The 16,657-nt window shown below is 41.2% G+C and overlaps 1 protein-coding gene across 5 annotated transcripts in view; it reads right to left on the bottom strand.

Annotated features, from left to right (window-relative positions):
- Positions 1 to 1,079: 1,079 nt before the first annotated feature.
- TNRC6B (trinucleotide repeat containing adaptor 6B) overlaps positions 1,080 to 16,657 on the bottom strand; it is a 63,446-nt gene continuing 47,868 nt past the window's right edge. For 4 of the 5 annotated variants that reach the window (XM_045554857.1, XM_045554852.1, XM_045554854.1 and 1 more), the window contains 8 exons: positions 13,466 to 13,603; positions 10,888 to 11,064; positions 9,558 to 9,704; positions 9,207 to 9,302; positions 6,738 to 6,962; positions 6,239 to 6,309; positions 3,174 to 3,313; positions 1,080 to 1,811 (listed from right to left, as the gene is read on the bottom strand). In XM_045554857.1, coding sequence (XP_045410813.1) covers positions 1,424 to 1,811; positions 3,174 to 3,313; positions 6,239 to 6,309; positions 6,738 to 6,962; positions 9,207 to 9,302; positions 9,558 to 9,704; positions 10,888 to 11,064; positions 13,466 to 13,603 — 1,382 coding nt within the window. In that variant the 3' untranslated portion in view covers positions 1,080 to 1,423. Of the gene's footprint in view, positions 1,812 to 3,173; positions 3,314 to 6,238; positions 6,310 to 6,737; positions 6,963 to 9,206; positions 9,303 to 9,557; positions 9,705 to 10,513; positions 10,766 to 10,887; positions 11,065 to 13,465; positions 13,604 to 16,657 lie in introns of those variants that run through there. The other variant, XM_045554855.1, reaches the window with a different exon arrangement.

A 16,657-nucleotide genomic window follows, 5' to 3' on the forward strand; every position in this document is an offset into this window, starting at 1 on the left:
ATTCAGCATTAACTACTGTTTTGATGAATTTCTCATACCTGATCATACAGGAAAGAGGGAACACAGTTTTTCTGATCTTGAGACATCATATAATTATAATGAAAACTATCTTTTGTTCCCATTCAAACTAATGAAAAGGCCTGCATGAAACTTAACAGCTATTCAAATGTGCCTCATGGCCATTCGCTTTAAAAAAACAGAAATAAACACATAGTTGCTCTAAGAGGTACCTCCTGCTCTTCTATTTTTTTTTTTTTTTTTGGACTTGGCAGTGCTCCACTCTACTGCTAGGTCAAAAGAAAAGCTAGAGAAACCTCACACTCAGGCTAATGGAAAGGAGCTCCCTGCTTTCATCATTAAAAAGCACTCTGTTCATCCTTTTTTTTTTTTGAGATAGGGTCTTGCTCTGTTACCTGGGCTGGAGTGCAGTGGTGTCATCATAGCTCACTGCAACCTTGAACTCCTGGGCTCAAGTGATCCTTCTGCCTCAGCCTCCCGAGCAGCTGGGACCACAGGTGCGTGCCACCACGCCCAGCTAATTACACTGTTCATCTTAATGCAGCCCAATGGAGTTGCTTTAGTAGCAGTGGCTTTCCATGCTCGTGTGTTCTCATAGTTTAAAAAATAAAAATAAAAAGCAGATGGCCGGCCTGCCAGCCTGCAGACTGTCAGCAATGCAGCTTTCTGAGAAACCAGGGTGGGGGAGGAGGAGGGGGGGCAGGACACAGGCACACAGAGACAGAGAAGGATGCACGCGAATGCACATGAACACACGTGCACACACACACCAGAACAAGCATGCCTGGGCGGTTACATGTGCCAGAACACACTGGTATTTACCAACCAGCCAATCACAATTTTTTTCCTTTTTTTTTTTTAGATTTTTTGTGTTTTTGTTTTTAAAGTGAGGCTCCGTCAAGTCTTCCCTCCCCCCTCCCCCAACAATTCTTTTGAATTTCCCTCCCTCCCAAACATGGTAGACCTAAGGACGGAAACACACCCAGTGCAAACAAAGTTAAAAAGCTATTTTTTCAGTATATATGTTTCTTAGCAACAACTTCCATATAACATGAAAAAAGTGAAAAACTAGAAACTAATTTTTTTAATTTTTTTGTGTTTAAATTTAAATGGTATGTGTACTTGCTTCACATTGTCTTTCTAGGTTGGCGTTCATGATTCAAGTATTTCAAGAGTGATATGTTCTCTTTTTGGATTCATATTCCAAACGAAAAAACTGAAGTTATAAGGGAGGCAACTATGTGCTCAGACAGTCTGTCAATGACCCACCTTTTTTTCTCTCTCCGTTTTCTTTTTTCCTTTTAAAAATGTATTTATTGCAAGTTGAAAAAAAAAACGAAAAGGTCAAGTTAGTGCTGCTGCTGTTCCAAAAAAGGTCACGAGGTCAGAGTTGAAAGTTCTAAGTTCAGATTGAATCCGACCCTCCTCCCAGAAGGTCACCAGGTAGTAAAGGAGCAGGGCTGCCCATCCTGTGGGGATCTTCTACCGCCGGGACTCCCCACAAGCTAGAAGAATAGTTTGGGGGCCCCCACAACGAAGCGCCAGCAAGATCGGCCCCGCTGCTGCCACCAGCACTGCTGCTCCACTGCCCGAGCCCAGTGGACCCACCGAAAAGATTCAGAGCAGGTCCGACGGGATCTGACTGGTTCTGGCCGGTCTCCAGAGATTGCCACCCTGCAGCTGGCGCGCTCGGGGTTGCTGCAGGTGTAGGGGGCTGAGCTTGTGCCAGAAAGCGGCTAACTTCATCATCGGTGGCAAACTCAGCCAGGATGGTAGTGTTTCCCAACACACACCTGGAAAAAGGAGTGAAAAGAATGATGAGTCTGAGGAAAGTCCTGAAGCACACACAGGGAACAAGTACTCTCAGTCCTTGCCATTCAGAGTGTGGTCCTGCGACTAGAAGCTTCCATATCCCTGGGTACTTTTTAGTCCAGAGTCACCGGCCCTACCCAAAGCCTACGGGATCAGAACCTATATTTCAACCAGATAGCCAGGTGACTGAGAAGTACCGATTCAAAACAACAAGGTGTCACTGAATCTCAAGATATCCAAAGACTACTAGAGAATAATACTATGTATTAATGTCCCTTGGTGTATGAAATTTATATATTCCAAACAACTCAGCCATCAAGGAGGGGGGGGGGGGAGATGAATAGATGGAATACGCAGGATATTTTAGACCAGTGAAATGACTCTGTGTGATACTATAATGGCAGACACATGCCATTATACACTTGTCCAAACCCACAGCATATAAAATACTAAGAGTGAACTCTCATGTAAACTATAGATTTTGGGTGATAATGATGTGTTCAGTAATTGTGACAAATGTGCCACTCTGGTGGAGGACGTTGATAATAGGGGAGGCTATGCATGCGTGTCGGCAGGAGGCATATGGGAAATCTCAGCACCTTTCTCTCAATTTTGCTGTGAACCTAAAACTGCTCTAAAAATAGTCTTAAAAAAAAAAAAAAAAAAGAAAAGGAAAAAAAAGAAAATCCCATATCTTTTTTTCCTCCCATATGAGGTAAAAGATCACACCCAGAGCATCGAGGAGACCAGGCTCAGACACCTGGAAGTGGTGCTCTGTCTCAGGGACAGCACTCACTGCCTGAGCCTCACCACCATGTGCTTGCCGTGTGTGTCGCTTTCTGTCACCGCATCTGCAGCCAAAGGGAGCCAGCTCTTTTCTGTCCACCAGTTTGACAGTGGCAGGGAGAGGGATGGTTAAAGTCTGATCCAGTTCCGCCTACTTCAAGCAAAGATTCTACTACTGACCAAGAGTACAATATTTCATCTTCATCTACAAAGAGGCCACAGGAAGCAGCAAGATTTTATTATGAAAAATGACAGCACTTACAATGTTTCACATTTTCATAAGTATTGGCTTTGTTTTTATAGTACTTAAAATTTACTATTTCACAAATTATTTACATTTGGTATTTTGACTATCAGCCTATGATATACATAGGAGAATCTAAGCTCAGCTAGAAAAGACTTGATACCACAGTACCTAAGACTTGCAAATGCATACGCAGTGGTGTCATTCATTTTTGTGCATATTCTTATGCATCTTTAATTAAGCAGGTGCTGGAATACTCACACGTACATCTCCAGGCATGTCTGTCTGAGTGAGTATAGGATGGAATACTCACATGTGCAGTGCAGTTTGGGCCTTGGCTGCCTCCTGTTTGGTGCTGTATCGGATCAGGGCAGTGCCCTGGGTTAGATTCAGATGGAATGTCAGCAGTGGGCCATGCTGCATGCAGATCGTTCTCAAGGTTGACCCATCAATCTAAGGAGCAACAACATTCATGAGATAAAAATTGGAGATGGGACTACAGGCGCTCGCCACAATGCCTGCCTAATTTTTCTATTTTTAGTAGAGAGGGCGTCTTGCTCTTGCTCAGGCTGGCTGAGGCAGGAGGACTGCCTGAGCTCAGGAGTTTGAGGTTGCAGTGAGCTACCATGATGCCACTGCACCCTACACAGGGGATGAACAGAGCAAGACTCTGTCTCGGGGAGGGGGGGGGGCGGGGGAGGGGGAAGGAGGTGGGGTGGGAGAGGCAAATTTTAAGATATTCAAAGCACTGAGCGAGATGTAGTGTACCCATTTTGCAAATAAAAAAGTTTGCATAAATACAGCTCGAACCAAAAGCATGTAATTCAACTTGTGGTCTATTTTCTTTAAGAGGTAAATGAGTGTGTATTAATCTATAGAGCATTAAAAAAAGGCAGAAATGAGATGGTATCCAAGTAAGAATTTAAGTTAACATAAAAAGTTCTCAGCATGATTACTAATGTATTATTCTTCTACCTCTCCAAGTTAATCTCACAAAGAGGTTAAGAGAAGGATAGAAATAAGAAAAGCACTGCTAGACATCAGATCATTTAAGATGTTGACAGCCGCTCTAGTTCACAGCCTATCCCAAAACTGCCTCACACCGGCTTTGACCATTTCGAGGTGGGACTATTTACATCTGCTTCCCAAAGGCTGTACTTGCCCTCCCTGGTTACAGTCTCACCACTTAAGATATTCAGTGATTTCCCTAACCTATGAGTTGGATAAACAAATCTATTCACTCTGATTAATTTATTTTGCATCAAGATCTTAAATAGGCTTATTTTAAGCTGCCCAATTCAACATTTCATTTCTTTGGAAGATAAACACATTACTAATGGAACTGACTTAAATGTTGTGCCACTGGCAGCAGTGGTAGAAACCCTGTAGGATGAAAACTGGCACTTTCTCCCTAGCTATATGGAGAAATGATACATTATAGCTATAGAAAATATAGAAACCGCTGTTATCATTGTTTTGTAAGTGACAACTGACTACATAACTATGTCAGTAGAGAGACCATGCCACAAGAGACTTTCAGGATAGATGTCTTCTATATAACTTTTAGGTGATAAAAAATAAACTTATCCAGGTACAACAGGTCCCTCTTATCCTCAGAGGACACATCCCAAGACCCACAGTGGATGCTGCAACTGCGGACAGTACCAACCCTATACACACCTATGATAAAGTTTACTTTATAAATTAGGCACAGTAAGAGATCAAAATAGAGCAATTGTAAAAATATACTACAATAAAAGTTATGTGAATGTGGTGTCTCTCAACGTATCTTAATATTTTCAGACTGTGGTTGATTGTGGGTAACTAAAACCTTAGATAAGGGGAGGACTACTCTATCAAGATTTGCTCTTAGAACCTTTTAAGTTGTGACTGAGATTAGTCTGCTATTAGGTAGTTTTGATTTTTTAAATTAACTAATTCTTTTTAATACAAACATAGTGTCCCTCATATTCATTTTATATATATACATATATACTTACTATTTTTCATAAGATAGAACAAGTGAACAGCTGGTTAGCTTGCCCAGGCTTCTTTCCAAACAGCGCAGCCCTTACTGCCTTTCTCACCCTAATCACATTGTAACCACCACATTGTTTGGCAATTCTTAGAAAAAACGAGGCATGCATAGTTTTGAGGATGGTCATGTAAGATTCTTCGTGCTTCAGTCAACTGTTAGCTAAATAAACAACCTGGAACTTTTAGCTGAGTTGATTAGATATGGAGAGTAAGCACTGACCCATACCTTGCCTCGTGTAACTGCCTTACTTAACATGAACCTTGAAATATGAGTCCTGTAATTTACACCTCACAAATGGGTTCCCTGGGCAAATAAATGTAGGAAAAGATGTATTTCTCCACAGAGAATCATAATATACATTAACATATTAAAGGGTCTAAGAAGTCTCATAGTGAGGAAACCTGCTTAATTTTATTTAACCAACTATGCATTTCAAACATACTAGGCCAGAGACCTAATAATATCTCATGGGAATACTCTGGAACATGTTAGCTTAATAAAGTGTGCATGAATCCATGTATGAATTAAATGTTAGACAATGCACCTTATGTGTCAAAAAGAAGGAGGCATAATTGAATCCTTTTAAGAAGGTGTTGTAAAGGTTGTACTGTTAAGTCAAGATGAAGGTAATGGGCTCAGTTTCGACAGGTTCATTTAACCTCAGTCAAGTGCTCAACATGATGCTGCGCAAATGTGTCAGTTGTCGAGCAACCAAGGAGAAAGGGAGGGTGGCTCGATGCAAAAGAAATCCCACCACTGGAAAAACCAACCAGAGGGCACGTTCTGATGAGACCAAGTTAGTAACACCATCTACATACGATGAGGACAACAGATGGAATATTAAAAGCATCCGTGTGGCATTTATAAGCTATGAAATCGATTGATTCCTTCTACTACAGAGATGGACAGTTAATTATTTACAATGCATGCAAATGGTTAATGTGGCACCTTAGGTCTTGTTGGACAACTAACATAGAAACAGGTAACTTTTTTGTGTGTGGTTAAAACATTCCTCTCCCCCTAGATGTTCCAGATTCTCAGAGGTGTACCTATGCAGAAAATTATCTCTGCTGTGCAGAAATCACCAAATAATACTGCCCCACTTTCAGTTTTATAAACCACATGTGTATCACCTTGACGGCAGGCGTGAAGCTGAGTGGTCAGCACCGCCCCCTTTCAGAAGTGCACTATGAACCTTGGGGTGGGGAGAAGAGACTCTCTTTGCAGAGACCGAGAAATGAATAAACTTTCATATCTGCCAACCTCCCGCATCTCTTGAGTTTCTCCCTCTCTTAATACGATGGAGTCCTATCTGGAAAACCACAAGAAAGCATGATTACCTGCGGAGTGAGATTGTGAAGAACTAGCCAGTAACTAGGACGAACCGAACCACCATCACTCCAGGTAGAGGCTGAAAGCAACCAGAAAGAGAATCAGGAAGATGAACAAAAAATTCAAGGAAGCCATGAGGGAGAAACATTTTCCTGTAGCCCACATGTTTCTACTCCCCTTTTACAAATAGTCTCTCTTTTTTACCAGTCTCTGACCATCTTTTTCTCGTCTACTGGTCCTTGACTCCTGTGTACTCTTCTGCCTTATTTGCAAGAAAATATTTTCCTCCCAGTGTCTTACTCTGCTATTTGTCATTTTTACTCCATCTGTCCCTGGGGAGTTCTTGGGTCTCTCCATCTTACACTGGCTACAACTTTCACTCAAGAGATCCTTTTTCCTCTACCACACACCCATGCTTTCCTCTTCCGTAAAGATCTCTTCCGGTCTTTACCATTTGTGTTAACATAATGGATGAACGACGATGCTCCTTAGGCAAATCCTTCTCACCTGAGGCAAGCCGTGAGTCCTGTGTCCCCCACCCCCTGACTGATCGGGGTGCTGTGCTGCTCCAGGGAGATGATGGTTTGGGGTTGGTCAGACCAGGAGGTGGGCGGGGCAGCGGTGTAGTGTTCCTGGAGGAAATATGGTTTTTCCACATCTTGTTGGAGAGATGAGTGGGGTTGTGTCCTATGGGATCTGGGGACCATGTTGATTTGTAATCAGGGAACTTTGCTGTAAGAAGAGAAAATTAAGGAAGGAATAAGGTTAGATGGGTCACTTTTATTGACAAATGCACATGAATTTTATCTACACACACATAAATACATACATACTTATATTCTAAAAAGTACACATTTTAAAAACAGCAATATAAAAATAGTATTGTCCTTCGACCTTATTGAATATAAAATTTTAAGTGACTATTGCTCTGAAATGACGACATTTTATGAACTAAATCTTTAATAAGGTAACTAATTCTCTACTCTTTCTCAGCTAAAAACAACTTGAAAGGGAAGACAAATTTAAGGAGCAAGTACTCTTAAAGACATTGGGCTTATATACATCGTTAGAATGTGAAGCCTAGCAGAACTAAAGTATTCTATAAATACTTATTGACTCAATGAAAAGTACATTAGAAAATTATACTTTTCTTCTGCCTGGATTCAGCATATCAGATAACAACATTCAAACAGATTTTTACAAAACAATCAACAAATATCCACTAAGAGCTTATTATGTATAAGGCACTAAATCAGTGTTGTGGGTTATATAAACAGTTATTCCCCAAGAACCTCTAGTTCAGATGGGAAGACAGAACGGATGAACAACAGAACTGGTAACCACGGCAACATCATATATGTTCAGTATACAAGGGAGAAAAAGAATGTTGAGCTGTCAGCAAAGGCTTTGAAGGATTTACACAAATGGATGGACTCACACAAACAGGAAAATGTAAACCAAGGTTCAACACAAACTCCCCCTGTACCAAGTATGTCCTTCAATTTTGGTTGAACATTTCATAGGGGCAGAGAGGTGATGGACGCCATAAAGGGAGGCTGGGGGCCGATTAAGATGCTAGTGGGAATCTTTGCAGTAGAATCAGCATGGAGTGTTTAAACCAGTGTGACAGCAAATGGAACGGAACAGAAGGAGTGGATCTGAGCAACATGACTGCAGAATAAACCACTTGGGAGACATCACCACTGTCTGGATCCATGGAGGGAGGGGGAGAGGGGAGGGGGAGGAAATACCGAGAATCTGTAACTGGGTGATACCTGAGGCATCACGAAGAAAATAAAGAGCTGAGTTAAGAAGGAAAGACAATTTGGGGGGATGGGGAAGTCTAGGTTCAGTTTTAGACAAATCTGAGGTGATTCTTGGTTCATCTCTCAGGTGAATGTCCAATTTTAGGGAAAAGATACATGGTTCAACCTGAGATATGGGCATTTACAGGAGTAAAAGTTGAGTGAAAGTTAAGTTGTTACATGTAAAAGTCCTATAAAAGTGTCATGCAGGGTGGTGGTTAGAAACATGGAATGCCAAGACGCCTCCTTTATGCAGCTGCTCAGACCTGAGGCAAAACCTGTCACCTCTATGTCTCGGTTTCTTTATCTAAAAAATGAGGATGACAGACGGCAGACTCACAGCCTTTGGTGAAGGTAAAGTAAAATTCATGCTAAAGGTTTAGCATGATGCCTGGACTGCAGGAGCATTTCATAAATGGTATGTTACTGTTGTTCTACTGGTGGCAAGAAAAAGACGACTATTTGTAGACCATTAGCCTGCAGTGTCTTAGCTTTATCTGCTCTTGCCTGGACAAAGCACATAAGTCTTAATGACTTTAATGGCTTAAGGTCCAACTTTTGTAAAATCAAGGTGCCAATTACTAATGATTTGTCTACCAATCTATAAAGCACTGTGCTGAGTGAGTGACTTCAAAGCTTTTAGTATACCCATTAACTTTTCCATTGCCTACCGTCTTTCAAAAAAACATGAGGAACTCAACATATGTTGGGAAAATTAACTGAGGTCCTCTTTTTTCCTATGGCCATCTGCCCTTAGTCTTTGCCTGTGTGCAAGGATTTTTAGAGAAAAGCAAGCTATAACTGGCAGCCTTAGGAATAGTAACTTGGACTTATAGTGGTTGTTCCCAAGGCCTTTGATTTCTTCCTTGGATGGTTAAAAGAGCAAGATTTGTGTCATCGGGATATGACCTCAGCCCTCTGAACACCCCCAGCTCCCAGCGATTATGTCACTCATGAGCCTCATCCCAAAGCTGTACTGCTTCATCCTCCCTGTGAGACTAGAAGTTCCTTGAAGACATGGCAAATACAAAAGGTGTGCTTCCACCTACGCTGACCCATGCTATTCAACTTTTGTAAAAGTATTCCTTAAGAAATAAATGCCAGTTTTCTTTATAACAGAGAACCTGATGGAAAAGTGCTAACCTAAGGGAAACAAACGGCACGCTCGTACCTGAAGTGCTATGAACGTTGGTAAAGGAGTTGTCAGAGGCACTGTAGGGCCAGGCACCAGGTGAAGGCAGCGAGGTGTTGAGGGAAGAATTAGACCCTTGGGATGATAAACGAAGAACAAGAAGAAGATACTGAAGATAAATGGCAGTATAACCAATGAAACCTTGAGAATATTTTATTTGAACTTCAATAGAAGGGAGAACAAAATATGTCCTAAAAAAAACACATGAAAAGTAGTACTCGTATATTTTGGGGTTAAATTCTTAGGTATCAGCAAGTACAAATGGAGCCACAGATGGACAACTACGAAAACACTGGGCACTGAACGCACACAGGGAGTGCCGTCGCTTACCTGTGGTGTTCTCCCGCAGCAGCTGGTGGTCAGTATCGACAATGGGAGATGTGGCTGTGCCCCCCAGCACACTTCCTGGGGTGACATAGGGGTCAGATTCAGGGTCAATATTTTGGATACCTTTCCATGGCACTCCTGGTTGGAATTCTGAGACAAGGAGAACAAATATTGGAGGTAGGATGTTGTTTAAAAAATGACAAAATAATTTTTTGATACAAGAAATGGGTCTGTGAAAAGTCTAAATACTGAATCTATTGTCTCTTAGATTTTCATCATGAAATTAAAGAAAAAAATCAGCCTGAACTTGCCAACAGCACCTCTGTGTTATCACGCGTGCCGGTCTGTCTGAGGGAGTGAACTTGATGCCACAGCTCATCAAGGCCTGGCCCCTACCTGCACACCAGGAATTTAGCCTGAAGGCAGAGAAAGCAGGAGTGAGGACTCTGGTGCTCACAAAACCATCCAGGTATCTAGGCCAAGAACTGGGAGGAAATCTAGGCTGGAGATTAGTGACTTCTCCCATTTTCCTCACTGGATATTGGTCCAAACACGTAAAACATAATATAAATGACCATTGCTACATGGAACATCCAGGGAAAACCAGCAGGAATAATTTAGCGTAGCATCGGAAACCCTAGAATATACATGAGAGCTTATAATTTTTTTACTTGTCAATTTAAATCATTTTTAAAGCCATGAATAGAAATAAACTTTTATTTTCCTAATAAGAAAATAAGAGAAAGAATAACATGTATTATATATGAACAATATGCATTACATGATCCTACTTTAATAAAATGAAATCATATATATTGATGTCACAAATATACATGTACAGAAAGAAGTCTAGAAAGACATATCTTTACGGAGTTACTGACTTTTATTTTTGCTTTACTAAATTTTCTAATTTTTCTATAATGAAACAGATTATTATGTCTAAAAGAGAGAAAGAAAAAAATTAACAAATAATCTCATTGCACTCACTACTGCATACCTAGAACAGAACTGATAATAAATACTTGCCTAAATTAATAATAAACCAATTCAAAAGACACTTCAACAGCACCTATGTTACGAGGAATTCTACGTATGGGATGAGTGCCAAGTCCCAGCCACAACGTCACTTTCCTTTATCCCGGATTCCCCATCTAATGCAAATTTTCTATCTTTCCCACAGCGCATGTCTTGCTTTCATCAGACAGTAATTACTGAATGAAAAATGAAAATAAGTGCCTTAGTGAAGTAAGTCACAAAAGCAGTATGTTCAGAACCTGAAATCAACGATTAAAAAACAAACGCTATCATAGAAAAAGAATTTCCCAGACAATACCTGGAGGCCAACTGGCATTGCTGGATTTACTTCCGATTTTATTTGTTGGTGGAGATTTGGCAGGTAACCAGCTATCACCAGCAGGACCTGTATGGCCACCCAGTGTGTCCCCCGGGATGATATCAAACTGGTTGTATGGTGACCCTCCCCGGGTCTTACCAGGGGCCACTATAGCGCCTGAGAAGAGAGAGAGGAAATTAATTCATCCAGAGTAACCCCTATGAACAGAATTTATCTTTTTTATTCATAAGAACTCAAACAAATACAGTACTCTAAAGCTTCTGGAGTAAAAAGAGTACTGGAATGAGGCCGCACTTGGGACTTAGGATATAATTAATAAGCAATGTGACCATGAACAATTCATTTCACCTCTCTGAGCCTCTCAGTGTCTCACTTAGGCACACAGGACTGCTCTCGTTCTTAAATATTCCTTCCAGCTGTAAAATTCCATAGTCTTATGAAATTAATGAAACATTCACAAACTATGAATCCTACCATCATCCCCATAGTTTCTATGCTAATGACTTAAGAGTGAGAAATGGGAAAAACACTAAACAATTTGCAGCACAAATGAAGGTTTTAACTAAATTTCTACTAATGCTACCCACCCAAGTTCTTAAGGGCTGATCAGGCTTAGATTAGCTGGAAGCAGCAGTGTAAACAGAGTGAGTCCACTGGTGAGAAAAGCATCTGCAATTGCTTTAAATTCCAAGGCAATGAGATGGAATTCCCGCTTAGGGTCTCTGCCAGCACAAGACCAGCAGTGAACTCTGCCACTCTGAGATCCACGGCCTCACACACGGAGAACAGCAAATCCTTTGTAACCGCTTTCCTGAGAGCATTTCAGTGGTTTTGCTGGTGCCCCCTTTGTGCATTTTTATGCTACGGGGCAGGAAAAAAATTAAAAGCTTAGAATTCCCTTAAACTAACAAAAAAGGTGCTTTAAATAAAATTTTAGATGTCTGTGAGGTGCCATTATACTTATTTTTTTCAAATGAATTTTACATGCTGTATTGTGTCACTCGATCTATTCTTAGGATGCTGCCTGTGAACAGATAAAATTATTCCCAGGGTGATGCAGCCTAACAGGAGTATTATCAAAACTATCTCCATGCTCAGCTAAGGGAACATTTGCTTTTCTGGAGCCACTGACAGAAAGTTGGCTCAGGGGCACATTACAGTGAAGTAGTGGAAAATGAAAAGCTCAATTATCTTGGGGATTGCTAAGGAAATGAGGAAAACATGATCTATAAAACTCTAAAAGGCAAGTGGATATTTTACCTTCAAGATATCCTCTCACGTGCCATTTTGTATTTATTATCATGCACCTATCATGTCTTTGGGAACACGAATCATCAGCCTAAGGAAGCCGTGAAAGTGCCCAAAGCTATAGATGATACTGGGCTAGGATTATTCAGTCTATAAACAGATTTTATAATTTCAATAAATCATTCTTGACTTTGTGCCATGAAGTCAAATGATAGTGCTTAGGGATATCAGGCAAGGAGCCTCATGTGGCTACCTCACCAGCCTCCTCACTCTATTAAAGAGGGCTTCAGAAAGGAAACCTGAAAGGCTTCAGACCGAATGACGCAGCTGAGGCCTGCCAGGCAGCTGCAGCAGAACAGACAGATACCTATTTATACTTGGTTCTCATGGATACAGCTGAGTCCAAGTGAATTACCGTCAAATGAAACAAACATTGAAACAAAGGCTGAAGGAGGTTCTGAGACCTTTTATCTGATTTACAGGGAAATGGAGAAGCCCTTACAGGGAATTATGGGGAGGAAGGGCTGACCCACATTCACAACCAAAGCCTGCAATGCCCTCAAATGCTGTCTTGCAGACACTGTAATTCACGAAGAACAAGAAAGCTTTGTGAAAAGTTCAAATCTCATGTAACAGTCATCTTTTGGAGATTAAAAGCAGGAATTTTTGAAAAAGCTGGTGAATATGTGGTTCAAATAATCAACAAGATGTATATTTGTTGTGATCCCTTGCCCCTCAAAAAAACAAAACAACAAAAAAATCCCAACTCAACAAGCTGATTCTGTTTGGTCAGCCAATTTATAAGGGTTTTACCTTCACAGGTGCCCAGGTTCACTACCTTCAATCCCACGGCAGCTGGGAAATTTGCTCCCCTTAAGTAGAACTAGCTCTTTAAATTTCTTGTAATTTTTTTTTTTTTTAATTTCAGCTCATCATGGGGGTACATAAGTTCAAGTTATATACAATGTCCATGTCCTGTCCATCCCCCCGAGTCAGAGCTTCAAGCGTGTCCATTCACCAGACAGTTCGCCTGGCACTCACCATGTAGTCACACCTCCATCCCCTCCCCCCGCCCCCCACTCCCCGAGTCAGCACCCTCAAGCATGACCATTCCCCAGACGGTTCGCAACGCACTCATCATGTAGGCATACACATGTAACTCCAACTTTCCTCTCACAGGTGATCATAAGATTTGGAGGGAAAAAAGATCAAGAGACTCATTAAGAAAAAGGGAAAGACATATGCTTCAAAATCATCTTACAGGATGCTTCCTCAAGACCTGTGGAGGGTCAGAATAGCTTGCTCTTACCGTTTTTGTGCATATTGGCTTCCTGTGTGGCTACGGAGGGCAGTCCCTCCATCATGGAGGTCCACTGTTTAAAGCGAGACTCGGTTCCAGCCTCCTTCCCACCAACCATGCTATAGTCCATGCCGCCAGAGCTGAAGCCTAAAATGCAGAATACCACATTTTATGTCTTTCCATAAATTTCTAGCATCAGCAACCAAGAGTTCTGATGCAGAACCCATGAATGTCTTCACTTGTCATTGAATGGCCAATTCACAAAGATTCTCCACTCAGAAACAGATATTTTGATTAAAAAATCTGATCTTCGTTCTTGCTTGCTAAAAAAGTAATGACTCTTTGTTAAGGTACAGAGAGGCATATGGCCACCATCTCAGTGCACGCACACATTCCCTGTTTCCTTTGGGGCCAGCCATTCTCCAACCAAGATGAAGAAGCCTACACATCCAACCAATTAGGTACAACAGCAGTGACAGGGATGTGATAGGGTATCTGGGGGAGGAACGGCTTTGCAGAAGGGACATGTGATCTAGGGCCTAGGGTAGGTATTTGGGTAAGTCAAGGAAACCAAGTACAAAAAGCTCTGATTCATGACAGTCAAGCATGTTTAGGGAAGGGCAAGAAGTTCAATGTGATTGCTGATGTCTAGCTAACTATGAGATGAAGAGTGGCAGGGGATGGGGAAAACTGAAGTCATGTCGTGTAGGGTCTTTATATAAAAGGGCAAGGAGTTGGTTGGGACCTTTTTTTTCTCTAAGACAGGAGACAAAGAAATTTTTAAGCACGTGAGAGAGAGATAACTAGATATGAATTTTAAAAAGAGAACCAGCAGTGTGAGAATGGGGTCGATGAAAGTCAGGGTAGAATCTGAGAGACCATTTGAAAGCAGTCTTCATGAAACAAGGAAGACCCCAAAGCTTGAGTAGACAGTGGGAAGTTATGAGTTCACTTTGCCATAGGCCTCCAGGTAAGCCTCAGGGTTCAGGCTTTCAGCAGGAGTCTTCGTAGGTAAGGTTTTCCCATTGCACAGAGCTGGAGAGCCGGAAGCCACAGGGGAGAGGGTTGGTGATAGAGTCTCACAACGTCCACCACCCATTTGGGTCAGAATGTATACAACACTTCTTTAAACTGACTCTCAAAAAAGTAAAATAAAGGACTAAAACAAACAAATGAAACAGAGGAAGGGAAGAACAATAGCCACAGAAAAATGAGAATGAGCCATAGTAAGTGGAGAACAGTGGCCCAAGTACAAGAGATGAGCAAGGTTCCTCCCACATCAAAGTGAAGGTGGCCTGCAGGAGCCAAAAGCCAACCTCCTCCTACACAAGGAGAATTGCAACTCCAGGCAGGCCAGACTCCACACCAGTCCATTTTGCTCTCCTGCCATCTGCTGGACCCTTGTTGGTCCTCAAGTTCCATTTATCCAAATCTCACGGGAAGCCCAGGTCATGTTTTTCTTCCTCTATGCTTACCCTACTTGTCTAGGATAGTTTTATAAACATGTAGCAAATCAAGTTAAAATCTGGTACCTTCTTGATCTATGTTTAAAATGTTACTATTTATATACAGAAGTGTTCTTTCACACTGTTTGAAACTGAACTTAATAATCCAAATGATTGCTTGGAGGGGGAGGGTGTGGAGCAGAAATCCTTGGAAGGAGACGAAAATACTTTAAATTATAAATTATTATATTAAAAAAAAAAGGATTCAAGGCATTTTTTTCTTTCTTCCTATGTAGCAGAAATGAAATGAGATTGGAGGGCAGGGAGGTTGCAAGGAACAAAGGTTTTCTGTGACATAAACCTTAATGGCCTAAGCAGGTTGCTCTTTGGGCAAATTATACTTCTGCTTTTGAGAGAGAAAACCAGGCCAAGGTGTGAATTCCAGGCCATCTGAAAGCTGAGTTCCAATCACCAAGAAAGAGTTTTTGAAAATAACCTAGGATTCTGGCAAAGATTAAAAAGAATGCAAGGGTTAGTAAGAAGGAATCATTCCTTAAACATTAATTTTATTTGAAGTTACTCTAAAACTTTTGTAAAACTCATAGTGAATTAAAGTTATATAATTTCAGTGGCTTAGAGGTTTTTTTGGTGACACATGCAATGTAGAAAATTACGAGGTATAAATCTTAGAATAGGGAAGGATTCGAGCAGCTCCATCAGAACCTTAGATAAAGTGAGCATCCTTCTCACTAGAAACTTGGGGACCAAGTGCCACCACAATACGGCCGCATCATAACTACAGCAGAAGGTTGGTAAGGAAAAAAAATTGAAGGGTGTCAGAGGGAGAATAGGAGATAAAATTGCCTTGAAAGGTTAACTCTACAAATCCAAAACAATGAGAAGAAAAATCAGTGCAAGATACACATGATTTTCTATGATGTCACATAGTAACCGGCATGATGCCGGGACATGGAATGTGCTTGATGAATCTTGAGGAAAGGAATTCTGAAGCACTGTGCTCCAGCACCTACATTAACAAAGAGCAGACCAGTGCTTCACTAAGTGACCTCTGGGCTATTTATGAGCTGTCACACTTCTGAGCCCAGGAAAATACTTGCCATTACATCAAAACCAAATTTCCTCAGTCCACCAAGTGGCTCCCCTGTAATTTCCAGCTTACAAACACAAAACTTTAACTCAAATCAGACAAGCCATTAAGTCTGGCTCAATAAATATTTATGGACAGGCTGTCTTAGGAGTTGAGGTGCAAGTAGAGATAAGACATGCCCTTTGCCTTCCCTGGGACTCATTTCACCAGGACATCCCTTTCACTTGTCTTATCATTCTTACAAATACAACTCTTTGCCTACCACCTTATCTGTCCTTGCCAGAATTACCTTCTCCTGCCTCCACACACCCTAGTGCACTGTCTATCCATCACTATCATGTGGCTGGCTGCTCTTACATCCTTGAGGAAACCCTCTCGAATTAACTTGTCCTTAAATTGATGTCTTCACTCCCTTGTCTATAGTTCTCTGTATTCTGCTACTCGTTTTGCTGTAGATTAAAAAATGTTTTACTGCTTTCATAACAAAAAATAAATTATAAAAAACACACCATTCATAATCGCCTATCCTAACACAACTGTTCTAATCCACATCCACACGCATACTTGATGTTGACACAATCATAATCCCAATATAGATACAAATTGCTCTTCTGTCACTTTTATAATCTCCAATATTCACTGTGTACC

Source organism: Lemur catta, chromosome 6 (assembly GCF_020740605.2).
Source record: "Lemur catta isolate mLemCat1 chromosome 6, mLemCat1.pri, whole genome shotgun sequence".
NCBI lineage: Eukaryota > Metazoa > Chordata > Mammalia > Primates > Lemuridae > Lemur > Lemur catta.